General features: G+C 39.5%; 1 protein-coding gene across 1 annotated transcript; it reads left to right on the top strand.

Moving 5' to 3' along the window:
• Window positions 1–27,895, top strand: CFAP300 (cilia and flagella associated protein 300; the record flags this gene model as incomplete). The annotated part of the gene is given in 9 exon segments (XM_082014886.1): window positions 1–121; window positions 3,413–3,609; window positions 3,612–3,697; window positions 4,174–4,255; window positions 5,896–5,968; window positions 11,655–11,821; window positions 14,103–14,275; window positions 23,339–23,405; window positions 27,776–27,895. Coding segments are annotated over 9 exon segments (1,086 nt in total).
• Window positions 27,896–27,998: the final 103 nt, after the last annotated feature.

Genomic DNA, 27,998 nt, shown 5'->3' with positions numbered 1-27,998 from the left:
ATGGACAAATGTACGACAAAACCAACCATCTTTCTACCATGTACTCTGTGTCGGGCAGCAGAAAGGGGGGGCTGCTCTGTAAGATGGGATGAGCTGGAAGCCGAGGGTGACAGTGGGGCCGGTAGGGCAGTGCCCTTCCCACCCAACACGGCCCCATCCCACAGCACCCCAAACAGCAGAGCAAAACAGGTCTGGTGACAGTGACCACATTCAACCGAGTCCAGATCACCAGACCAGTCTGCAGAGATGAGACAGGTTGAGTCTGAGGTCAGGCTCAGGATCGGTGGGGCTCACGACCAGGCACAGGCATGCTGTCCACGCAGCTCCAGCAAGAGCTGGGTCTGGGACACAACTCTCAAGCCAAGACGATGAGGATCCTGTCGAGGTGCCTCATAGCTCTCTCCCACCCGGCTCTTCTCACAGCCATCTGACCCAAGGTTACAGCAGAGCTGGCCTTGAGGGCAGGCAGCCACATTGCTGGGGAACAGTGGTTGCTGAGTCTCCGCAGGGCCCTGACACGGTGATCCAAAAACAAGCTTGCTAGGATAGTGGTAGGTTAACTCAGGGGACATGACTCCAGCCCTAGTAGTTGAGACACTTTAGATGTAAAAGCTGTGAGCTTCCTCAGGCTGAAAGAGGCTAAAATTCAGATTTCCCTCTTCCTGGGTGATGGCATGAAGGTGGCCACCATGAGCTCTTTGATTGTATTTTAAAAGAAAACCTCTGGCAGTTCTCTGCAAGCAGAGGTGTTAGTGCCTGAGGATCCAGAGCCTGGCTCCAGAGCAGACAGGGACTCCTGTCCTGCAGCCCTGGGTTACTGAAGGACAACCATTGGGGTGGAGGTGGAGAAAAGGGGGAATTCAGATACACCACAGTCTTTCATATTTGCTAACTTGGAGGTATTTTTAATTGGCTTCCATCGTAGTCAGCTCTTTCCCTTCTGTCTTTTTGCGGACTTGAGCCTGGAGTCTTTTATCAGTCCAAGTGCATCAGTTGGGTGCTGATACCTCATAAAACTTTTGTAGGAGCTGGGCTTGACCATAGTGTACTGTGGTTTCTATTCTGGGGGGCTCTAGTTCTCATTACAGACAAGGTGTAGGATCTAGATCTGTATCAGACTTTTCCTACAGTACTTTAACACTGGAAAGACTCATTTATTTCAGAGATGTATAATTATCCCTTCCCTCCTCTGTTCAGCTAATTCATGCACCTTAACTATTCCCCAGCGATGCTGAAGACTTCTGCGGGAGGCAGGGAGGGAGGAGCTGCTGTTCAGGTTCCTCTCTACCTCCCCAGCGGGAACGGGCTGCTGCTCCGTCACCGGCTGACCTTTGCCTTAAAGACTGATGCACTTTGCAAAGCTGCAACAGGGCTGGTCCTCTGTAATTTGATTTGTGTTTACCATGGAAAGGTTGGTTTGTTTGCTTTGCACTTAAGGGCCACAGTTTATTCAGGACTGTAAAACTCTTCAAAATTACATATAAGTAAATATGTGAAAAACAAACAATGCTGAAAATTAGTCTGGTCAAAAGTGAGGGACTAGTATTTCTGAATAATACATACTTAAAGGACTTCATTCTGCAGCAGAAAAATATATTTTCCACCCCCCAAATATCTTCTGTGAGACCATAAAATCCTTAACTTTTTAGAAAACAAGTTAAATGTTTGTGTTTGAAAGAGTACTGTTCCTGACTTTCTACTTCAGGCTGTCGTGAATGACATCAGAGGATAATAAGGTCAGTGTTTAAACTGAAAGTCCCAATTTAACTTTCACTGTTGCAAACTGCATAAAACTGGAAATGTTGAATGATAAAACCATAATAGGCAGATGGCACAACATTAAAGAAATTAATTCCATAGTTTAGAGCTTCCTGTCCTGATCCTTCTGAGCCAGTCCTGAAGTCCTTACTCATTTCCTTACTCCTGATTCATCAAAGCATTTAAATGCTCTAGATTTCACTGGGATTTAAGCATATGCTTGTTGATTCAACACTTTAATCAGAGAAAATCTTCACTGAAGTCATAGGAATTTTTGCCCTAAAGTTTCACTCCTTTTTTAAAATCCTGTATTTGAGTCCGCACAACTCCAAATTGAGAATTTATGTTTAGTAGTTGTTGCTACGCATCACTCCCTGCCCAAACCAGTTCTTTCACTTTGGCTATTTAATCTCTGGCTAGTAATATTAGTGGCAAGAGGAATTTAACAGATGGGGTAGTGCTGGAGTAGGTGGAGATGTGTTGACAATAAGGTTATAATAATCTGTTTCAGCTGCCTCCTTTTTAGGTTGTATTTAAATACTAAGTAGAAAGGCACACTTTATCCTTTATCCCCTTTTGAATGGTCACTACTATGTTGAAGTATAGCATAGCTTTATTTTCTATTGTTGTTTAGGAGCAAGTAAAATTTTGGGGAAAAAAAACAGAAGCGTGTAGGAAAACACTTGGAGAAAACAGAGTGGAGAAGACATACAGAGGGAACGGCTCCTTAAATGTCACATAGCTGCTACACAATAACGTGGTCTGCAGGTGTAAGCACTTTTTAATCAAATTTACTAAGTACGTAGTGAGCAATGAATTCTACTGAAACTATGTTAAAACAGGGATTCTTAACAGGCTTATGATACCTCTTTCTTCCGGATTCCCTTGGTACAAACCTGTTTAACTGATGTGTCTTATGAGTTAAATCTGTAGGACAGCTTTCGGAGGCCGACGAGACCAGGGAGTGCACGTCGGCGGTTCAGCTTTGGTCCCTGCTGATGCCCTCGGCACGGCACGCTGCACCTTTCTCTTCCGCTTTCTACTCAAATCCAATGTGATTCAGCTTAAATTTTTAAATTAGAAACAAACAGAACCACTGCTAAACTTAGAAATGGGTCTGCTGTTTAGCCCGCACAGCAGATTAATGGGGAAATGACAGTTTTGGAGACTTGCAGCAAAGGGAGAGCTGGGCGGGGGGTGGTGCTAAGGGATATAGCGTGAGATGTGCAGCAGCCTTAAACTCGCACTGCTTTCCCTGCAAAGGGCAGGAAATTCCCCAAATTTTGCAAGGTGTCTGCTGCTTTACTGGACTTTTAAAAATAAGTTCCTTAAGTAAGATGCACTTTGCTTAAATTTTCCACTGGGAAGAGCTTGAAAGCACAGCCTTGCTACTTCCAAATGGCTCAGCACCCCGGGAAGCAAGAAGCAGCCCTGATTCATTAGAGCTTCACCATTTCAAAACTTTGAGCTTTTCATAATTCGTTTTGGCATTATGTATTGGGGGTGGTGAGCAAGCCAGCAATGGTGGTGCCCACCTCGGCGTGCCAGTGTGCTAGGCTCTCCTTTGGCAAGCCTGAAAGAGTTTTCCCCGTGCACAGACAGGAGCAGACGGGAGGGGGTGACACAGCTGATGTTTAATTGGGGGATTTTATAGGTAAAAATCAAAGAAATCTTGGAAGAAGGGGCGCAGCCCTGCCTCCGCGGCCTTCACGCGTCAGCGGCGGCCCCGTCGGCCGGCGGAACGCTTGCAAGCGGGGCCGAGCCCCGCGGCGGGAGCGCGCCGGCAGCGCACCGCCTGCGCGGCGCCGTTTCCACGGCAACCGCCGAACCGCCGCCGGCGCTGGAAGATGTCCGCCGGGGGCTTCGCTTTCCGCTGCCTGCCCCAGAAAGCCTTCCCCTGCCTGGAGGACAGGGACATCCGGGACAGACTCCTCAAATGGTGGGAGGGGGAAAGCCTGCTGCGAGAGGCGCTTCGCTGGGGGCGGTGGGGAGCGATGAGAGGCGGGCGGTGCTGAGGGCTGGGGTCGTCACTGCGCCCTTAGGGCTCCCGCTCTGTGGTGGTGCGGGTCCGTGTCTCTCTTTTTTTCCCCCTTTAATTAGAAGTCTCCTCGTTATTTTTCCGGCACGTAAAACGCTTGTGCTGAGGTGCAAGGCATTTATCCTCGTTTTCCAGAGTTAGCCAAGCCTATGGTCGCTTCGCAGCGTTGCTCTGACGCCGCCTGAGCAGCGGTTGTGCCTCCCCCACTCCTCCGAGTGGGGGAAGGTGGTGGTGGGAGGCGGTTATAAGTGAGAATTTAAAAAAAGAAAAATATAATTATTGGTCAGAATACGACTTTATGTAGTGTAGGCAAATTTGCAGAGTGACTAAGTACCTAGTATGTTTGCAGAATATTTCATCTCGTTTTTCCATTTCAGGTCCATGCAAGGCAGGATCACAGCACAAGCATTCGGTTTTGACCAGCAGTTTAAGCCCTATCAAAAGGATGAATTTGTTATGGTACTTCTAAGTCCTTTATATTTTAAGTTGACTTTTCTTTTCATGGAATTATAGCTATTAGAAAACTGCACAATGGCAAGCACTGTAGCAGTGTTAACATGCTATTTTCCTGCACACTGTCTCCTTGAAAGTAGGTGATTTAGGTGTGGTGCTCAAGTCCTACTTTGTGGGTTAACTGTATTGTCCAGTAAAAATATTTTAGTCTGTACTAATGTTACCCTTTTTTAGAAGGGAACAATTTAGTCATTCAAGATTTCCAAGAATGGGAATCTGAACTGGATGCTGATCTTGGCCACTGCATTTGATGTTGGGAAGCCCACACAGGGGGAGACTTTAAACAGTACATGCAGTTGGTACCTTTGTTCACAGCTATTACTTCTTTGTCACCCTAAATACCTGTGCAATTAGACGTGCATATGCACCATACATTTAAAAATACAATATTTTTAAAGTTTATTGGATACCATTGCTTTATACTGGAATTTTGGGCTCTCAGCTTTTTGAGAGTCAAGCCTCTTGCTGATTTTGTGTCCTCCACTTTTGTTGTGTGCAAAGTCAAACCTGTTCATCTATTTGCAGACAGAAAAAAAAAAAATCTGTAGTTTAAAAAACAGTATGGTTTTTACATCTGTTGTTTTAAAAACAACTCTTTAATTTGCTGTATGTCTGTTTTATGTTGTTATCCTGGATAAAGAATTCAGCCTCTCTGTATTTTAAAGAAATTCACACAGAAAAACACCAATATTTCATCTCCCACTGAATAACACTTCAAATGATTACAAAATATGCATTTGCCTTCTCAATGCTTGTCTCTTTTGAATTAAAAATGTAAAAATATCACTATGAGATGATGAACTCTCAGTGGCAGTGAATTAACTGAGAACAAAGGGGCCATTGCATTACATAGTCTGATCTGCCTGTATCCCAGAGAGGTGGTAAAGAGATTTGGTGATGCAGAGACTGAAAAATCCATCACTTTCTTAGCAGCTTGTAATGATTATTTACTCTGCTTGTATGCAGTGTGGATTTTCTTAATTGGCTTATCTATCATTTAAACATGTCAGCTACAAACATTACTATGCATGTCTCTTTTTTTTAATTGATAAGAAGACTGGATACTTCAAATCTTACTGTGGAACATCTTCTCCACCCCTTCAATAATTTATGGATTTCTTCTGTATCTGTTTAATAATTTTTGTGTGTCTCTACACTTATCCAAGCTTCAAATTTATTTACAAAATGTAAATTTTACAAGCATACTTAGCATTTCGTTTTTTACTTCCAACAACATTGCATGCAGAGATAGAATTGTTTCATCTCTTCCATTTTCTATACCTCCAAGGGTTTCATACAACTTTTTTGTGTGTTCTTGGACTAAAAGTGCTTTACTGTAAAACCTTAATATTGCATATATAAATATGTACATGAAGTTATCCTGAATAGCTAAAAGACACCAGCTACACAAAGTTACAGAAACATGTATTCGGTGGTGTGATATTTAGTATCCAAACTGAAAGACCATACAAAATCTACTTACTAATTGTATCCTTATAATTTGCTTTGTAAGTGTCCAAAGCACTATAAATGATGATTTTATGTTTCATTTCATTAACTTGTATTCTCTTATTTGAATATTATAGGCATTTTTTAATGACCAAAATGTGAACTCCAGTTTGAAATTGCTCTCAGCTTCAGGACAATGGACAACATTGGGTAAATTTAGAATAAATTAGTCTTAAATTATGTCTGTGTTGTAACTATTTTCCTCTAATTTAGCACTTCGTAATAATGATGGTTCATAGATGTGTATCTTCACCTGGCTGAATTATCTTAAAGAATTACTTCTTTTACTAAATAATAATAAAAGATTCTTACCTACTTTGTTACTGAATTGTCACATTTTACACTTTTTTTCCCTTGACCCCTGCATCAATCCATAAACCAAGCTACTAGAAGTTTTTTTAAATGGCCTGTGACATTCGGTTGACCTGATCACATATCCAGACATAATCAACTGCATTAATTGTGGAATTATAGTACTAACTGCTTCAGATAATATTTGGAGAAAGACACTCTTCTATAGATGCAACCACTTTAGCACAGATCTGAGATTATTGCTCCGTTACAAACTAAAGTTGAGAGAGCAGAAGATTAGATAGAGCACACCGCTGAGCTTGTGTAAATATGCTATCTGCACAACAGAAGTGATCTAGGTGCAGAAAGAGAGCCATGCGATAGGTTGCTCTAGTTGCAATCATGGCATAAGGTTGACTTCTAGTTTGTTGCTGGATCATTAACTTTTGATTATAACATTTGATTACGTCTGTAGATGGAGATGAGACACTTAAAGGAGAAAGACCAAAAGCAAATAGCATGTAATTTTATGGCACCACTTTGGAATTGTATTTTTGATTAGGTAAATGATGCACAAAATTTCATGGAAATTGCATGTGATAATGTAATGGGATTTTATGTATAATGCGAACTCTGATATTGCCAAAGTGATTTTCCTTACCAAGAATATTTTAAAAGGGCGTAGTGGGAAGTCCTCGGTTCTTTTGGTTTGTCTGCTGATACTTTACTGAGTGTAAATATTTAATGAAGCTTTGGGAATTTTCTAACTTTTCCATTTCAGCTGTCTGGAATTGGCATAGGTTTTCCCCACTGCATACATGACACTAGACATTGCCGCCTTTTTGTCAGCAAAATCCATTTTCCAAACACTGTATCTGGTTGTTAAAACAATTGAAATATATAAGATGCAAAAAATATTTCAAGTCCCCCCCTCAGGTATCTCTTTTTCACTCTGGCAAACAGAAAGAAAATAAATATATTTCAAACCATGGGTAAACCTTTTCCTGCTTTAGGCAAGAATTTTTTTAGGCTATCTGTCTAGCCTATGACTTGCCAGTCCCTCTAGTGAAGGTCAGTAGGTTACATACCTCATGTTAAGAGCGGAGGGTCACTTGTCAAGTATCCCAGCTTAACTCCTGATTCTGCTCAATCTTCCTCAGCACAGAAGTAATGCATTTTGTTCTGAGGACTGGAAGGGTTCCCTTTCTAAATCCTGAACAGCTGGTATACCCCATTTGCTCTTAAAATTTCATCTTCCCATTCTTTGCCTATTTTTGGTGAGGAATGTTGGCACATTTTTCTACACTTAGTTTTCATGTGCATTTTTTGAAAATATAGTAAGAATTAGCTTTGAGTAGGAGGAGGTAAAAAAATAATCTATTATTTTCATCTTCAGACATGCTGATATATTAATCCAGATATACCATTTACTTATCACTGTGGAGTAACTCTTTTTAAAACAAGTTCCTGTTCTTGAAAGAAAATACTGGAAATGGGCTTATTTTGCTTTTTAGAAAATCTGAAGAAAATTGCATACTCCAGGTTGATTCAAATACTGTATTTATTCTCTTGCAAACAAATCTGTTAGGGTCTTTTTGCAGGGGGGAGATATTTTGGATGCATAATGTAAGTGGGGTTTAGATAGGTTCTTAGAAATCTCCCTTCTATTCTCTCCTCCATGAGGTTGGGCAGAAAGTATTTACGGATCCACAGAAAGATGTCAGCATTATAGAAGACATCAATATAATATTACTTTACGAGAGTGTTTATTTTCATAACCCTTTTGTCTTTTTCCAGGCTGTGGTCCTCTTTCACCTTCTCATTAAGAATTTATTTTTCTTTTTAATTCAGTGGACATCATTTCACTTTCATATTTATTTCTACCTCCTCTCTGTTACTTGTCTATCTCCTTTTCCTAAAATCTGTATCTGAAAGTTCTTCATTACTTTTTTTTTCCTGTGTCTAATCTCATTTTTTTATTTCTCTTGACTACGTTTCATCCTCACCTTAATATTATCAGACCTTAATATCCTCCGTCTCCATCTCTTAGATGAAAAGGTGGCATAAAACATGGGGTCCCCAAGGAATGCAACATGTACCTCTCTCCCTAGCTTCCACACCTGTTGGGATTCCTGGGAGAATCCCACAATAGTAACATTGTCTCAAGGACTCCAGCTTTAACTTTACTTGAAATTTGACATTTTATGTAAACAATACACACAAATATACTCTAGTCTGCTTCTTCTGGTCAGACAGATACTTAATTACCTATTTTCATGTCACAGTTTTTTGCCTGTTGTTGTAGGGATATTTTTCCTCTCTTCCTGGCTGCATGGCAGAGTACCTGAGAGTTCTGTCATGTGCGTTAAGCCCCCCCTTTATCTGTTACTCTCATATTTCTAAAATAGAAGCAGCAAGAGGAACAAATTTGATGCGTACCGACTTACGTCTTGAGTCTTGTATTTTTAAATAGCTGCAATGAAAAATAAATAGTAGTTTTTCCTTGGACACATTACTGGCCTTCCACCTGTCAGCGGTCTTGGGGAGGCAGGACTGGATCTGCTTAAGCTCAATTAACACTTGAAAAGTTATCTTCAAAGGGACAGGGTTACTGTCTTTTGTGTAAATAAAAATTTAGTATTTGCCTAAGAAAGATTCTTGACTTGCTGTCTGTACTTAAAGCTCTAATGATTGCTGTCTTTGGAATGGGGTTTTGAAATCTGGAAGGTAATCTTAAATCAGCAATTTTTTAGACTACTATTATAGCTTATCATTTGCAAAAATTTTAGATGTCATTTGAACCTGTAAATCATCAACCTGCACCTTTTACTTTTGAAATACCACCTTTTTAGTGAATTTGCATTATGTATGTTCTATAGAAAGTGGTTTGTAAGTAGTAAGTTGCAAGAGGTTTCCCTGAGGTAAAAATCTTTCTTAAGCTTGGGAGGAATTCTAAATATACCCAATCAGGGGTTTATCTGCCCCATACTAGATATTCAACATGTTCATTTAAAAGTATATTGGCAGCACTGTATAGATATTCCAGAGCTACATGTTATAAGAAGCTTAATCTGCTTCAGTACTTCTCAGCTCTTTGTTTTCCACTTGCAGAGTTGTCAAGGCATTTCTTCTTTGTATTTTATTGCTCACTTTTACATTGTTATTAAAACTGGTCACTCTTTTCCAGGAAATTCTGAATCTCCAATTTCAAATCTCACCTCTCAAATGGAGAATAGGAGCTTCCAGTATATTTAAACTTTCCCATTTATAGTTTGGTTTTCTGAACTACTGAATAGATTACAAAGCTCTTGATTTTTTTTTTTCCCCTGATGAAAGTTTTCACAAAATCTTGTTTCAGAGCACAAGTATGTCTCCTTCCTTCCCCTCCCCCAACAAAATCCTAACAATTTGAAGGCCTATAAATAGCTCAATTTTGTATACTTTGAGCTCAATAACTGGGAAAATGTAAGACTTCTTTTCTTTCTCAAGTCATTTAACATCTGATTTTTATTAGTCTTAGTTCAGTTTTTGATTAATAGGTCTTTGCAAAATAATTTCTATGTTAGGGGTTGATTTAGCTCTTATTAATTCTTTTATAAAATAAAAATTCTGTCCCTGTGAAAGGAAGCTGGAGGACTAGATGTTAGAGGAGTCTGGAGGTGAGGTGGAAGGAAGGGAGGGAGGGAGGAAGCATAAATAAATAAATAAGTATCCCTTTGTTCTTAGGTTGTGAGGCTGTAAGTCATGTTTTTTCTGACTTGTGATTTGGTTACATAATTTGATTATTTTTTAATAGTCAGTATGTGGACAGGTAGGAGAATGTCCTAACCCTTTTTTTTAATAAAAGGTATACTACACACTGTGGATGTGAAGCTAAGCAATTAAATGCCGAGCTTTTCTCTACAGCCAATTTTCTTTACATCACATTGGCCCAATAAAATAATTATAAAGTTTCATGCCAGTATTTTTAGCTTAAGTAGACACATTTTCAAGCCATCAACTTGTAACTTGTCTTTAATTTTTCTCTTAGTGTTGTTGAGGTAGGTGGTGCAGGGTTTAGATAGCAAAATGCCAGTCCTACTTAACCTATGAATAAATAATCTCCATGTAATAAAATATCGGAGAAATCCCAAGGACTTTTTGGAAGTGTCCCTTTTGGGGACAAGAGAAATTTTAGGCTATCCTACGCTTGCTCGGTGCTCTTGGAAGCATCATGGTTCATACATACCTTTTTCGCACATTTCTGTTCCTGAAATACTGTCATCCAGAGCGAAATTTTGACATTTCCTAAAAACTAGTCTTTAGTGATCCTTTAGGTCAGCTTGTCAGGACACCACTTAATTTTATCTTTAATTTTATGGTCAAAAGCCTTTTAATATTCTGATGTTGTTGACCCGTCTCCCATCAAGGGAACCTACAGAGGAGAAAAGATAAGAGTAAAGTCATGGAAAGATGGAATGCTGTGAATATTAGCTCTGCCAAGACTCATTGCCCTTGTGTTGCATGCTCACTTTTGCTCACGCTCATGCATGCTCTCTTCCCTCTTGCACTGAGAAGCACTTTGAAGGATGTTAAGGGCGATTTGGAGATGAGTAGAGGATATGTTTTAACATTTGGTCTGAACACGTGGACTGTAGAGAGCAGATGGAACTGGACTGAGTCCAAAGCTTCTTAAACATGGAGTCTAGTGCCATTTGAGGTGCCATAAGTTATCCAGCACCATGCATACAGATTTGTAGATGTAACACTGTATATAGAGAAGATATGTGCCCTTATGGACTGATACCTCATTAAGGTAGAGCATCTCAAATGGCACTAGATGTCTGTGAGCAACAGGATCAAGCCTTGGATGACTTGCAAGCACTGAAAAATTATAGAAAAATGTACTCTGCACTTAATGATTACAGAGATAAGAGTCCTGATTCATACAGGAAGTGCTGATGGTACCTTTTTCATCTTCTGAAATAGCTGGTTAACAAAGCTTACAGTAGCTACAGAATAACTTTTCAAAAAGTTCAGATATAATACTTAACAAGCCAAAAATTCATCAGGGCTCTGTTTGTTTTGTCTTTTACTTTGTGGGGTGCTGTTAGCAGCTACTGATTTCATCACACCAAATTTGATGGTATTTGTCCTCAGGTTCTTTAAGGCTTAATCTGTGGAATATGATTTTCTAAGGATTTGGTCTAATGTGATGATGAGTTTACATGGTGTTTCATCTATTACTTGTTTTAGTTGATAGTATTGCCAACAGGGGGAGCATACACATGAGCCTTACTGGAAGGTAGCATTCAGATGAATTTAATGTTTTCCTTACACTTGTTTCTTTCTTAGCTTTCTTTGTTTTTTGAGGGACTGCATGATTGAGTCATACTTATGTGATCTATATTTTTTTAAAGAATATGCCACACACAACCATTTAGAGAAGTTGATTATTTCCACACTGTATGGAATTACAAATTACTGTAAAACCATTAGTACATGGAATTCCTCCTATTTTGTTTATTGTAAGAGATATGGAGTGAAGCCTTTCTATGTATTCCAGGTTCCAAAGTGACAAAAATTGAAGCTACGGTGGTACCCTGTACACAGATTTCCATGTCATTTTTTGATCGGCTATACTCTGAAGGAATTGTTAGAGAAACTGGAGATATTGTGAAATGTTATGATGACTATTATGATGATATTCTCATCTCTGATGAATTAAGGAAGGTCAGTATAGCAATTAATAATTTCTTATACTTTTTCATACTCTATTAGGTACTGTAAGGGCACAATTTTCAGATTTTTTTTTCCTGACAATACATACTTTCCATGGTAAAAATGGGCATTGATAGCCACGTGACAGAAAAGACTGAAGCACTGCAGTGCCTGAATGTGTGAAAGCAATGGCTGTTTTCTAGGTGGGCCCTCTTTCCTTTTTGGGTGGGAGAAGAAGGTAGAACCTTCTTCTGCCCACCCTTGTCTCAGGTAGTCAGTGCTTGGGTTGGAAGTATGGGGGGGAAATGCAGCTACTCATTTGCCTAGGAGGGGAAAACAAGTGGTGCTAATGGAAAGTTGCAATGATACCCAGAGCTGTGGGTTCACCCGACCTTCCAGGTAGTTGATTAAATTGAATGTACTCAATAGCTACATCCTGAAGCATTCCTGGCCAGAAATGTTGACCTTATCATATGCGAAGGCATTTAAGGAAAGGCATCTTCATATATTTTCACTGAAACAAAGGAAAGGAAACTGTGAAAAGGGAAATTATTTTTCAGTGTAACACTGGAAAAGGACTAAATATAACTCCTGAACAGGCCTGCAAGATAAAAACTGTTTGTTATACTCCAGTGGAGGTGTTAGAGAGCAGATTATTCTGAAAAAGAATCTCTCTAACAGTGGCACCTTCTTAATCAACTTATGTCTTCACTCTAAGTGTTTCTTTTGACTTCATAAGCTAAACCAATTTTTTTTTTTACTTATGTTTGTTTAGCATTAGCAAAGCATAGTGTGGGAGAACTGGATTTTGCTCTTCCTTGTATATATAATCATCATAAGTACTTAATAATTATAGAGTTGCACTCATTTGCACTTGGCGAATCCTTTGAAGGCAGTGTTTTTGAACCAGTGACACTGGTTACAGGATGTGGCCTGAAATACTGGTCTGTCTTGTAAAGTTCTGGGAAAAGGAGAGGACTCAAGCTCATGTTTGAATTTCAGATGTGGTTTGTAGCCTAGCAGTTCAAAATACTGTGTATTTGTTTTTAAGTTGGGCATGTGTGAAATGTTTTCTGAAAATTAAGTATATTGAATGTAGAAAAGTTAGAGGCAACATTTAAAATAAGACATCATTGGAGTTTCAGTCTCTTTCCATTTTCCTTCCCTTGGAAGGGATGTGTGTGCCTGCAAGCTGCATGTTGAAGGATTCACATATGTTTGAAATGAACGTGATTCCTACTTGTAAGACCTAAGATGGCAGAAAGAATTAAGAGTCAAAATCTTCCAGGAATGACATTAAAGCTTCAGATTGAACTAGTCAGCACCCTGGCACAGTAGACTGTAGGGGGCAGCAAACTGTCTATCTCCTGGTGCCAGAAGATGGCCCTCAGCTGCAAAACTCCATGTTTCTTTCCTACCTGCCACATCTTCTCTGGCTTCAACCAAGAAGTGCATTGGGATATGTACGAGGTGGCCATCAACGACAGTTACTGCCCAGACCCTTTTTTACTCAGGTTGTGTAGCGATAGAGAGAGCCAGAGAGTGGTAAGCTCATGTCTGGCTTTGACCAGTTTGCCTGGGTTGGCATCTGCATTTTGGCTGATGTGACTCAAACATCTTGTAACCATACAATTTCTGTCCACCCTTACAGTGTGCAGTGTTGGGACTAATTTAGCAAGTCCTCTGTGTTCACATAATATTGCAGCAAAAGGCAGGTGAGACACATGGAGGCACCTGGATAGCATGTCTGGCTTATCCAGGCTACAGATAAAGGCTCGCTAGAATCTGCAGTAAAAAATGGTGTAAGTTTGAGTGATCCCCTCTGGGAGATCCTTGGGATTCCTTTACAAATGTGAGACAACTGTGTAAACTTAGAGTAGAAAAGCAAATGTAGGCTAAGTTACCAAAGACAAACTAATTGGCAGTGGTCAACATACCAAATGTAGCTAGATTATTTTCAGATTATTGATTGTTTCATTAACATGATGGGCAATTAACCAGGGAAGACTCTTGAAAAATCTTTCCTTATGTCTTGTGGACACAAATCTGGCAGTGATTCTGCTTTATATTGTATCTATAAATTTTGAACATAATTGCTTCATTGGAAGAAGGATTTAGAGAGAATTGCTTATTCATTTCCACCCCTAGTTCATGTATTTGATGTAAATGTTAATGTAAAGTTCATGTAAACTCTGTGGGGCGCACGGCAAAGTAGTTGCATTGTTTATAAACTTAATCTCAAATAAGAAATTTTTGTCTATTTGACTTCTTTGTTATTTTCTTGTTCCACAAGGTCTTGCTTCTGGAAGATTCAGACCATTACGACTTATTTAGTCAGTTGGATCGCAAGGAATTTCTGTTCTGTCTTTTTAAGCATCTTTGCATTGGAGGAACTCTTTGCCAGTTTGAAGATGTAGTTGGCCCATACTTAGAAACTACAAAAGCTTTATATAAAGACTTGGTGAGGTAGGTGTTTTGTGTTTTACACAATTGTGTATCTTTGTGCTGTGCATAGGTACTTTGTGTTGGTTTGTGTAAATTTATTGTGCATTACTGCTTCAAAAATGGGGCTGTTATTTAATCAATCTGCGAGCTTATTTGTGTTCAATTACCAAAATACCAGGTAACAATGGTAGTAGTTTAATGGCAAAATATATGTAATTTTGATGCCATCTGTCCCACGTAAGGACTTTTAAAGTATTACATATATGGACATTGATGTGTTATAATTCATTCCCATTTTAAAGATTTTTGTTTCTGTAATCATCTACTGAAAACATCACATGGCACTGGATCCAGAATATGTTTCCACTGTCATTGACAAAACATCAACAATTAAGTCTTGACTATATAGTCTTGGACTACTTTCAAGCTGCTTTTGGCATAGGCTTTAAGAATTGAAGTACTTTAGTTTAAATTTTTAGTTCTGTGTGTATATATATATATATATATATATATTTAAATACGGTTGCATTTTGGCATTCTTAACTCCACAAATACACTTCTTGCAGTGTAAAGCTAAGGGTGGTAGAATCTGGCTGTTAACATGACACGGTAGACTAACATGTTTTTTCCAGGTCTGGCATATGGAATTGTTTGGAGATTTTTTTTTTTTTTTTACCTGAGAGGTGATTGATCAGAGGTTCCAATTCAGAAAAAAGGCAATTTTTTGCTCTGTTTTGATATATCCATATTCTGACTTCTCTGACAAAATTTCTTATTTCCTGTCTAGTGGGAAATGGAGCATAGTTATCAATTATGCAAAGGCTCATTCCTAGCTAACCTAACGTGAGTATGAAGATCATCAAAGATATTATTAAAATTTTATATTGTATTATACTTTGCCACTCATAATAAGTATTTGTGGGAGAGTATAAAGAACAATATTAACTGAACAATAGAAAACAATTGCAGATCTCTGAAAAGTGAGATAGTACAAGAACTCGGATAATATGGATACCAAGTGATGTACTGGAATGTACACTACAAAGGCTTCAAATTGCTTAAAGTAGGAATTGATATTTTTCTTCATTCTCAGGTCTATTTGGAATGGTATGGTGACCAATTGTTATTTCATCTCCTATTTTAAGATTATACACAAGCATATTAGGAAAAAAATCATGTAAGATGTATCCGTCTTTAATTCTGTTCTTAAAATGTCTTTGGATAAACTTAAGAGTAAAATGTATATGTCTGAACAAAGATACAGTGAAAGGATGAGACCCAGTGATTCTTAATCACCTGAATCAATATGCCAAACAGACCCTTCTCTTAGGGAAGTCCGCTGCCTCCCTGGGGCCTGGGTTAAGGACATTACTAGGAAACTTCCTAGCCTCATGCGGCCCTTGGATTGTTACCCACTACTGCTCTTCCATGTGGGTGGTGATGAAGCTGCAACATGTAGTCGAAGGGCTATCCAAAGAGGCTTCAGGGCCTTGGGAAAATTGGTAAGGGAATCTGGAGAACAGGTTATTTTCTCCTCTCTCTTTCCAGTTGTGGGCAGCGACACAGGGAAAAACACATGGGTCCAGTCTATTAATACATGTCTGCATTGACTGGTGTCACTGCTACAGTTTCGGATTTTTTGATAACGGGATGGCCTACACGGCACCTGGCTTGCTGACATCAGATTGGATTTACCTTTCTCAAAGGGGGAAGAGGGTCTTTGCTCACAAGCTAGTGGGGCTCATTGACAGGGCTTTTAACTAGACTTGAAGGGGGAATGGAATAATACCAGGCTTGCCCATGACAAGCCACGGGATGACATGCCAAGGTTAGAGGGACAAAGTGCTAGTGAGGATTCTCAGCCTGTTGCTCTGAGTAAGCAATCCAGGAGACTCCTGGAGTGAATGGAGGATAACTTCCTGCACCAGGTAATAGACAGGCCTACCAGAGAGGATGCAATACTGGACCTGTTGGTCACCAATGCATGTGAGCTAATTGGTGACATCAAGATTGGAGGCAGCCTGGGCTGCAGTGATCATGCACTGGTAGAGTTTGCAGTCCTGAGGGTTATGGGGCAGGCAAAGAGTGAAGTCGGGACCCTGAATTTTAGGAAGGCAAACTTCCAGCTCTTCAGGAAGTTAGTCAATAGGATCACCTGAGAAACTGTCCTCCAGGACAAGGGACCAGAACAGAGCTGGCAGATCTTTAAGGATGCTTTCCATAGAGCACAAGAGCTCTTGAACCTCAGGTGTATGAAATCAGGAAAGGAAGGCAAGAGACTGTCATGGCTGAGTCAAGACTGGCTGGTCAAACTAAAGGACAAGAAGGAAATGCACAGGCAGTGGAAGCAGGGAGAGGTATCCTGGGAAGAGTACAGGGATGCTGCCCTGTTGTGGTGGGATGGGGTCAGGAAAGCCAAGATGAGGCTGGAGCTGAACTTGGCAAGGGATGCAAAGAATCATAAGAAGGGCTTCTACAGGCATGTCAGCCAGAAGAGGAAGGTCAAAGAAAGAGTACCTCACCTTGATGAGCAAGACTGGCAAGCTGGTAACAACGGATGAGGAGAAGGCCAAGGCACTCAACAACTTCTTTGCCTCAGTCTTCACTGGCAACCTCTCTTACCACACTTCTTGAGTGGATGGATGGCAGGACAGGGACTGGAGGAGCAAAGTCCCTCCCACTGTAAGAGAAAATTGGGTTCAAGACCACCTGAGGTACTTGAACATACATAAGTCTGTGGGACCTGAGGAGATGCATCCCATAGTCCTGAGGGAGTTGACTGATGTAGTTGGCAAGCCACTCTCCATGATATTTGAGAAGTCCTGGCAGTCAGGTGAAGTCCCTGGAGACTGGAAAAAGGGAAACATTGCACCCATTTTTAAAAGAGGTAGCAAGGAGAACCCTGGAAACTACTGACCTGTCAGCCTCTCCTCTGTGCCTGGGAAGATCATGCAGCAGGTCCTCCTAGAAGCTATGCTAAGGCATATGGAGAACAGGGAGGTGATTCAAGACAGCCAGCATGGCTTCACCAAGACCAAGTCCTGCCGGGCCAATCTAGTGGCCTTCTAGGATGGAGTGACCACATCAGTGGACAAGGGAAGAGCTACGGATGTCGTCTGTCTGGACTTCTGTAAGGCCTTTGACATGGTCCCCCACAACATCCATCTCTCTAAATTGGAGAGATAGGGATTTGATGAGTGGACTGTTGAGTGGATGAGGAAGTGGTTGGATGGTGGCATCCAGAGGGTAGTGGTCAATGGCTCAATGTCCAGATGGAGATCAGTGATGAGTGGTATCACTCAGGGGTCCATATTGGGACCAGTACTCTTCAGTGTCTTCATCAATGACATAGACCATGGGATCGAGTGCACCCTCAGCAAGTTTGTAGATGACACCAAGCTGAGTGGTACGGTTGACATGCCTGAGGTATGGTGTGACATCCTGAGGGACCTGGACAAGCTTGAGGAACAGGCCTGTGTGAACCTCATGAGGTTCAACAAGGCCAAATGCAGCATCCTGCACCAGGGTCAGGGCAACCCCCAGTATCAGTACAGGCTGGAGGATGAAGGGATCAAGAGCAGCCCTGCCAAGAAGGACTTGGGGGTACTGGTGGATGGAAAGCTGGACATGAGCCATCAATATGCATGTGCAGCCCAGAAGGCCAACCCTCTCCTGGGCTGCATCCAAAGCAGTGTGGCCAGCAGGTCCAGGGAGGTGATTCTGCCCCTCTACTCTGCTGTGGGGAGACTCCAGCTGGAGTCCTGTGTCCAGCTCTGGAGCCCTCAGCACAAGAAAGACCTGTTGGAGTGGGTCCAGAGGAGGCCACAAAAATGATCAGAGGGATGGAACACCTCTCCTGTGAGGACAGGCTGAGAGAGTTGGGGTTGTTCAGCCTGGAGAAGAGAAGGCTCCAGGGAGACCTTATTGCAGCCTTCCAGTACTTAAAGAGGACCTATAGGAAAGATGCGGACAGGCTTTTTATCAGGGCCTGTGGTGATAGGACAAGGGGTAATGGTTTTAAACTAAAAGAGGGCAGATTTAGACTAGATAGAAGGAAGACATTTTTCACAGTGCAGGTGGTGAAACCCTGGCACAGGTTGCCCAGAGAGGTGGTAGATGCCCCGTCCCTGGAAACATTCCAGGTCAGGTTGGATGGGGCTGTGAGCAACCTGATCTTGTTGAAGATGTCCCTGCTTATTGCAGGGGGGTTGGACTAGATGACCTTTAAAGATCCCTTCCAAACCCAAACTCTTCTATGATTCTATGGATATTTCTTTACTTCTGTAGCACTTGTGTATAGCTTGCTGTATAAAAAAAAATATTTACAACAAAATATTTGGCTGGGTTTTTTTGCAATTTTTTGTCATACTTTACCAAAGAAGCTTATGAAACTTTAATAACTTCTAAGCAGCTTTCAGATTTTCTAGTGGTCAGTACTTTTCAGGGTGTAAGTTGATTCAATCATATGCTGTTTCCCAAGGTCATCTAAAATAAATTATTTAAGTAGCAGTAGAACAGTTGATACTTCTAGAGAGACCACTGAAACAGAGAAATTGAGCAGTATCAATATTACATGAAGAAGTTTTAGAAATAATGAACCTGGATTGCTGCATTTATTAATTTTACTGTTGTGATTAGTCACAAAAGTTTTCTTATAAGTGTCATTACTTTTGATATTTTCATATCATACATAGATGGAAGTGAAGTGGGTTCTTCAGAAATACAGAATATGATATAAGAGGATCCATCAGTGCTTCAGCTCCACCCTCCCTTTTCTTTTAAATTGTTCACTGTACTTGGAACAAGCTGTTTGTCACTCTAATCCTTGGCCTTAGCTGACTGCATTGACTACAGCTGTTTCTGCTCTAGTGTTGTTGAATTGACCTAAGACAAAGCGCAAATCCAATCAGTCCCTCCACTTTCTTGCTTCCCTTTGCTGTTGTTTTCTCCTAAACACATTGAAGTTTTGTTCTAAGCCACTCCTTTTTTTTTACTTTCATATCTCCTCAAACCTTTTCCCCTTCTCTTTCCTTTTCCTGCTGTAAAATCCAATAAGGATGTTACTTAAAATAACATCCTGATTTCAAGGTTTGCTTTTTCTATACCCTCAGACTGTTCCCTATTGGCCCATTATATATTTCTGTGATTTTTGTCTTGGGTGCTACTCCTTTCCTTTATGCAATATCAGGAGAAAACCTTCCAATGTCCATTCTTCTGTTTTTTGATGTTTGGGTGGGGTTTGTTTGTTTGTTTGTTTTCCCAGTTGACAGCGTGCTTTCTATCCTCCAAAGTTTTAAAGTACATCTACTCAGTTCACGTGACATAACTGTTCTTCAGTATTTATCTACCATGTGCCTCTTCCCTTCTGTGCCTATAAATGTCTGCTGGTTTCTCACTGCCAGTGGAGCTGGTGTTAACAATGACTACCAGCTGAAAAAGAAACTCACAATTTAACTAAATCTTTTATCTTGCTCCTTTGCTACTCTGTTGGTCCCATGAGAAAAGCTTTTGATCTTGACATTTCAGACTTTCTCTCCCTCTTCACAGTCATGGTTGTCTCCTACTTTGTTTCATGTCCCCCTGCCCCCAGTTTATCCCAAATGATGTTGCTGCTTTGTTACCACCTTCTTAAGAAAGAAAAAGCCAGTGAAAGTATAAGCAATGCAGCTCTGAAGAGGGAGACTCATGCCACAGTCTTGACTGAAGTTCTAATTTCTAGTGTATGCTGCGCACTGTGTTACTTAATTTTTGCACAAATTACACCAGAAAATAAAGCAATGAAAATCACTTTCTTATGGCCTCTTATTTTCAGTAAATAATTGCTAATGACCATAGTGGTCTCTGAAATTCTGTTTACCAAACTGTTCACCTTCAAATTCCTGTTGAAAACCAACTGTTCTTTAAATTCTTCTTTCGTAGACGGCTATCCTGTGCCTGGTTTCTTTTCATCTTGGATTGCAGTTGCATTGGATACTTTCTACTCTTTGTAAAGTGATATTAAGAACTTTTTGTGGTATTAAAATCTTCTTAAGCTTTAATTTTTATGTCTTGAGGGCTCAGAAGGCTTGGTGAGAAACCAATGGATAGTACAATAATTATTAGCTGCTAGCTGGTGTCCAGTGAAAAATTAGCCCCCCAGATTAATTTAGTCTAATCATGATACACCTACAGAGGTATAAACCACCACTGTTTGGTCCTGTAACGGTTTTTCTTAGAGGAAGGAAGAGAGCCTTGGCAAAAGTCTCTAGTGCCAGGAGTGGCAAACCTATTATGAGCTTTTTCCCACTTCTTTTTCTTACAGCCTTTATTCTAGCCTTTCCTGAGTTCTCACTCCAAGGCATTAGTGTTCAAAATAGCGCCAGAAAGTTTGAGATTTCATGTTACCAAAGCATTTCTGTATATATTGTTTTATTATCAGAGAATGTGATAATCTTTTGAAATTAACCGCTCTAGATATTTTAGAAGCACAACTAGGGAACTCAAAATACAACTATTAAATGGCAGACATTTTCTCCTTTGTAAAAAGAGCAATAATTACTTCCTAATGAATTCATGCACAGCTTGTTGTCTGTTACTAATCCAGCGGTAATTAGTCTGTGACCATTTGAATCCATCCAAAATTCTAGCACTGTCATCCTGTGTAACCTAAATAATTTCAAAATATTCATTGTAGTATTTTTGGTTTAGTTAAAGAATACATTAACATGACAAAAACATGTTAAAATATAACCTATGAATCTTTGTTGATTAATCTTGTCTTCTCTACTTAACCCCTGATTTTTCTGACAGTGTCTCTCCATGGTGACAGCTGTTGTGGTGTCTTGTAGTCCTCTTCTTCCTTCTGTGCCATCTCAGTGCCCTTTCCCCCCTAATAAATTAATTTATGTGAAAGCATTGAGTTGTTCTTTTAATCTTTGGAAAGCCTAATAAAATATTGCCAGTAAGATTAGGATATAAATAGAACCCGAAGTGAATTGAGAGATGATGATGAAGTTTGCTCTTCATAAATGAGAATAGATGCACATTAAAATGATAAAGGAAATACCATATTCAGTGAATAGCTTAGAAGTTAACAATTTGAAAGAACAAAGGCAGGTATTAAGACTATTTTTGAGGAAATACTATCTTCTTCAAGAAGACAAGGTAGTTTTTTCTAAAACTTCATAGAAAAGAAGAAATAGAGCAAATGAGCTTGTCAAAGGCAACCTCCTCGTTTCTTTCAAGTCATCAAGGGAAGAATCCCATCTGATTTTGGCAAATATATTATTTTGCCTTAAAAATTAACCAAAGTACTAGAAATAAACACTTGGTCTGAAAAATGACCTGCAGGAAGCTAACCACAAGGGGAAAATTTCTCAAGGAGTGGAGTAAATAGGAAGCCTTACTCTCTGTCACCCCTTACTTTGGTATCTTAGATACATATAACATAAAAATTAAGAAACCAGAAATTGGAAGTCATTGTTTTCAGACACAAGGATGTGAAGCCAGAGTAACTGTAGTTTTGGGGGAATGTTGATATATGGTAGAAAGTGGTGATCCCACTAACCCCTCTATATCTTGTTTGGAAAGTTGTCACTCTTTTAGCAGAGACGGTTAAACAGTTCCTGAATTGCTGCAGTTTACAGCCCAGTACGTTAGCATAAACTGACATCCACGCTCGTTTATCTTAATATGCTGGTCTGTAAACTGCAGTGGTTCAGAAGCTGAGTCATGAACCAGCTGAGCTGTCTGTGCTGGGAAGGCAGTAATCTCCAGAGGGGTGGTAAGGCAGACAACTGGGGCCAGTACCAGTTTTAGCAATGCCGTCTTAATCCACTGTTGAGTATATCAACACGTTAATTGCAACAAAAAATTCTGAGAAAGCTTCGTTACTGACTCACCACAGGAAAGATCAACATGACAGCATAGGCTTAATTCATATATGACTGTGTCATTACTCTGCAGATGAAATCAGTTACTCAGAGAGCCGATTTCTTTTATTGGTTGGAGAGATTGAATCGACAAAGATGATGCTGGATGATTTGGGGTTTGTTCTTATAAAAGGAAGCTTTGGAAAAACAGTGGTAATAGGGGACTGCTGTCACAGGCAGCTTGGAGCTGGTGCAGTGTACAACTGGGCTGTGTTTAACACACATCCTCTAGCAACTTGGCTGTATTGAGACCTTTCCCGGGCACTGAACCTGTTTGTGACAAGGCAGGTTTTGAGCTATGCATTTCTTGGAACTGTATAAGTATGGGGTGTATAAGGCTCAGCTGCACCACAGTGAGTTAATGTAAATATGAATCTGTGAAATTAGCTAAATTAGTAGAAGTTACATGATCTAATTTATGAAGAAATGTAAGCATTACTTAAAGCAGACCTGAGGAAAAATGACACATTTAAAAATACTTACATTTAAAATATGTTGAGATGCCTGTATTCTTTGCAATGATATCTTAGTGTTATTAGTAATTGTGATGGAAGAAATGGCAGTCTTCACAACAAACACAGTCTAGAAAAATAAAAAATTCAGAACCAACGCCATACTAAGTTGCATAGCTATCTATATAGACAACATTCCAAAGGAGGAAAAATGAACCTAAAGTATAATTTATATGTTAATTAAAAATCAACTAAAGTCTGCATTTCTTCACCAGTACTGCTGCTGCTTCTCATAGTCAAAGATGCAGTTCACTTTGCAGGGTTTTTTTCTCAAAGAATATTTGAAAGATTTTTACAAAATGTTTAGCTGAATAACTTTGCATAGCTATCAAAATGCAAACTTTATATTGGAGTCATCTAGGCCTGGGTAATATTGCTGTGATTTAGTATTTGAAAACAGTGAAACCAACTCAGATAACTGGATATGTTCAATAGTTTTCAGTAAAAAGTCGTAATATCCACGGTATCTAACAATGGTCAACGTAGCTTTTCACAGTCAATGTGACATGAGTTGAATTTTAATGTGATCAAATCTGAGTAAGAACACAGTGCATATGTTAAAAATGTATTTATTAAATGAAGGATTCTAATAATCAGTGCTTACTCTATGTATTAAGTATGTACTCTATGTATTAAGTATGTGTTTTTCCCCTGTATTTCAGTGTTCAAAAGAATCCTGAAACAAAAGAAATACATATTATTTCTACAGTCTTCAGAGTGTCTGCTTATGTAAGTATTAATAATTTTTGGTAGGATTTTACTGGAAGTAACATGCATAACATGAAAATAATGAATTGTCATTTACACAAAGAAAGCAAAATATTCCATTTTAAAGGGTTATTTTTCCATAGTTGGTGTCATTTTTTATTCATGGCCTCTTTCCCTGATCTCGTCCTGCTTTCTCGTCCTCTTTACTTAACTCTTCATCAATAACCACCAAATAAAATTTTATTTGGTAGCTCACTAAAAATAGGTTTACTGGATTACACTTGTAGTCATAATAGTCATCCAGAAAATAGTTGATGAAAAAAGCATATCTTTAGGTCTGAGTAATTCTGGTTTTAGATCTACTTGAGATAGCAGTAGGATTAAGAATCCACTCTTGACTTTGTATAGTTCTGTTTTTAGAACTGTTGCTAGAGCTTTCTGAATAGCTTGTATTGCATCTGTTTCTGTAAAGACTGCAAGGACGTTTAGTACACAAAAAGGTTGGAGTGGTAAGATCACTGCTAACCTCTTTTCCCCTCCCTTGTCAAGTCTCATTCCTATCTGTTTCTCTTGCAAAATCATACATTTACCATCAAGATAAGTTTGAGAACTGGCTGCATGTTTATTAGATTCAGCATATCTGTCATTTAATTGTTACAGTAGGATGAACTACTCCAAATTCTTCTTGAGTAACTAGAACATGTAATAATTAAATGTCAGATAATGTACCCACTTTCAAAAGAAATAGCTGATGTCATTTCAGACTGCACAAACTTCCCTGTAGGTTGCTAGTAGCCCAGCTGTTCATCTGTGGGTCATCAAGTACTGTGTGATTCATAAAAGGCTTTTGAAAGGTTTTTGAAAATAAGCACTTTATGGGTGTCTCAAAATTTACCTTTCTACTAGGCTGCAGACTGTATTAAAAATAAAATAAAAAAGCAAAACCCTCACAACTTGATGTTCTTCTGTTCTTACTGTTTCCTCCCCATCTCTGAATCAAATGTATTGATGTAAACTTTGCAGATTTCTATGTTTTGGTAAACACATGATATTTAAGAGCTCCTCTGTCTTTGCCGTACATTAAATATCATCAGTATTAAAAAAAAAAAAGAAAAAAAAAGACAGACTCCAGCAACTTTTTGAAAACAGAAAAATGGATGGACAAAAGAAAATCCAGTGTAAATACAGGGCAGGCTATTCTCCCTGTAGCCTTGGGGGAAAATTGGGCTTTACTCCACATTCTGAAAATCTGTGAGGTGAAGGAGAATTCTAAAACTCTGGTTTCCATTTAAGAACATCCTGAAGAATTTTCTCTCAGAACAGAGAAAGCCTAAATCGGGTCTGTCCAGAGTGTTTGATGGCTCTGTGGATCAACACTCTTTAAACTCTACTTGGAAATTACAGGAAGGGCACCTCCTGGAGCACAAATGTCTTGTGCTTGTGCTGAAAAGTTTCTCTCAAGGAGGTAACTACATTTCTGCAGCAGATTTAGTTTCTGAGTTCATTTGGCAAATAACTTAGAGTGTGTTATCATAATCTTAATGTTGAGCTGACAATTTTTAAGCCATGTTTTCTTGGTTTGTATCTGAAAGAAATGGACATACCTTCTTAGCCTGATATAAATAAAAAAAAGCTGTTCTGGTAAAAGTGACTTGAAGAGCAGTTGAGAAGTTAGAAGAACACACATTTTTGCAAGCTGGATTAATAAATGGACAAATAATTGCACTTGCTTATTTGCACAAGTACAAACGCAATCAGGAATTAAGAACTTTATGTAGCACCATCCTGACACCATCCCTTCCTTTTTATTTGTTTTTATGCTGTGGCTAAGAAGCCCTTGTTTTGGAAACAATATCTAAAAAAGCACGCTATTAAAAATGTAAATATTTCAAGGTATTAAGGTGTGGTTATAAATGTCTGTTTAGCATCAAAACGCTATAGACCTGGGCATCACAAGAGAAATGATTTTAAATCTTGTGACCAAGTACTTTGTTAAACTCCAAATACCCTGGAGAACTTTGTGGCTTGCGTATGATGAAACATTGTTGCAGCTGAAGTATTTGGATGCTAACGGGTATTTAGAACTTTCTTTACCTGAACCCGAACTATGGCAGTGTTAGAAATCGGTGTAATGCATGGTTTATTCAAAAAGTATTTAAAAAAAAATTGTTGATTGAATGATGCAGTTTTGAGAGCTGTTCAGCAGTATCTTTATTTCTGTATTATGCTATGCATATGTCCTCTTAAATCATCAGCTGGTTACCTGTGTTCCTACAAAATAAAAATAAAATGATCCTACTCTAACCTCAATCAATCACTACACCCTGTGCATGTCTGAACTGAAGTCCACACTGCAGATGGAATTGGTATGATTCTTAATTTGTGTACAGGCATCCTATTGCTCTAAAAAACAGAGTAAGTCCATGAATTCCAGGGCCTTTGCGCTCAAGTATTTTAGGGGGTTTATGACCTCCTTTACTAATTAAAATACATTTAAGAACACCTTTAATTTGATTAATTATATTTATTAATTTTGTGATACCAGGTTTGGTATATTCTCGAGTTCCTTGAAATGCCTGATCACCAGAACTTAACTCTTTTTTGTTCTTGATTTGATGAACAAAGTTCTAGTGTGCGAACACTGCCTTTTAACACTCAAAACCTCAACGGATGTCGGTCACTTCCATAAGGACTGCAGGAGTGGGATCTTCAGTAGCAATGCGAAAAGAGTTTAACAAGCAATCACATCTTCATGTTGGTCTTCTCTTGCCTTTTTTTTTTTTGGTTTTGTGCATGAGGTTAGGTTGGTTTTGGATCAAACTCAAAAGGCATCATGATGCTGAGTACTGTAAAATCTGAAAGTTTGCTCTCCTTACTGTAACTGAGAACCCAGTGTTTGTTACACATGTATCCCTAAAAAACCACCTGAAGAGAGCACCATCTTAAACTTGGAGCTCCAGAGCCTATATGCTGCATTGCTTAAAATAGAATGCTATTTTTAGCTTGAGGCATTTGACTACCATTGGAAAATGCTGTGAATAAACATTATCAAATCTCTATCTGTCTTAAACAATGCTTTTATGGTGGTGCCTATCTTAATTTCAGATTTATGGTCTTGAATAATCCCTCAAAGAAAGACACCAGAACACATAGTAGGGGGTTCATCCTTTTTGCAGTAACAGGAGAAAATGGGGTGCCAGCAACAGCTACTGGATAAAATTCACAAATGGTCCTTGGAGCAGAAACTGGAACCCAGACTTTTTCTTTCTAAGCTGGCTGCCTTGACCACTGAGAGAGGTTACAGTTTTCATGTTTGGATGAAACATGGTCCAAAAAGAGGTGGATTATTTTATGCAAAGGAAGGCAGCTTCAACAAAAGAATGTGAGGGATGTGCCTCTAATGTGTTATAGTCGGTAGTCAGGGAGCTTAAAATTTTCCTGGTGAAAATGGACAATATAGGCAATATAGGAACTTCCCTTAGGGGAAAAAAAAGGGGAACAGAACCTACATCTCTTCAACTATTGTATAAAGGTGTTGGGGAGCAGGAGGAAACTGTTGCGTGTTTTAAAAGAAAGGAGGTATCGGCTACATATTTGTTTGTCTTTTAGATGTTCAATTACCAGACTGAATACATCTTAAAAACATCAACCCTTCAAAAGCCCCCATCTAGTTGCTGGATCCCTGCTGGATTTGAAGCATGTGTCAAGCTGTGCTGCCTTGTCAGCGCTGAAGATTTTATTGACACGGGCAGACGTAGGATGTTAAATTGAAGAACCCGGTTCTTGTAGTATTGGTTGTCAGCTGAACGTGTGTTTTCAGAATGAGGATTTCGGAACTAGGTGCATGGATTCCCTTCAAGCCCTCTCTGAGGACTGGCACACAAAATGTTTTCAATAGCAGTTCAAAGTTGTTAACAAGAGCCAGAATGAGGGTTTTCCTTAAATGCAAATATTTGAAACTGAACAGATGCATTAGCAAATGTTAAGTGAAAGAGAATTACGGATGGAACAGCTTTATGTATTAATATAGAGTCCCTACAATTTTTTCTGTTTCAAAGGAAACATAATTGGACCATAGTCTATTTAATCATCTGTGTTTTAGGCTCTATTTGTGTAAACACATGCTTACATGTTTAGTTTTGTATTAATGTTACAATTACCTCAAGGTTATCGGAACTATTCGGACAAAACTACCGTGCATTTTGTAGTGTCAGGATCCTCATGGGGACATAAAGCTGCTTAAATAAATCGGGGTGTATTTGTTCTATTTTGCCATGAAATAAACTGTTACAACGGGAACAAAATGATACGTTTCATTCCGATTTTATGAATCCTCTCATGGGCACCCACGTCGTCGCTAATACCCGTTTTTTGTTTTTACTTCCTCTCAGGACGATAATGGCCTGTGTTACCCTTCAAGCAGAAGCCACGAACAGAGTTTTGCCTACTTGATCGTGGATCCCTGCAAGCGGCACGTGTGTACTCTCTATCACTGCTTTGGTGGAAGCTGATGTGGCGGGGGCGGCCGCCCTCCCTGCCCCGGCGCAGGCAGAAATTGCCGGGTTTTCTCACGAGGAAGGATGTGCTCCTCGATTACACGCTCCGAGTGGACAC

Source organism: Phaethon aethereus (assembly GCF_964289735.1).
Source record: "Phaethon aethereus genome assembly, chromosome: 1".
Classification (NCBI taxonomy): Eukaryota; Metazoa; Chordata; class Aves; order Phaethontiformes; family Phaethontidae; genus Phaethon; species Phaethon aethereus.
This window is presented reverse-complemented; position numbering and strand designations above follow the sequence as displayed.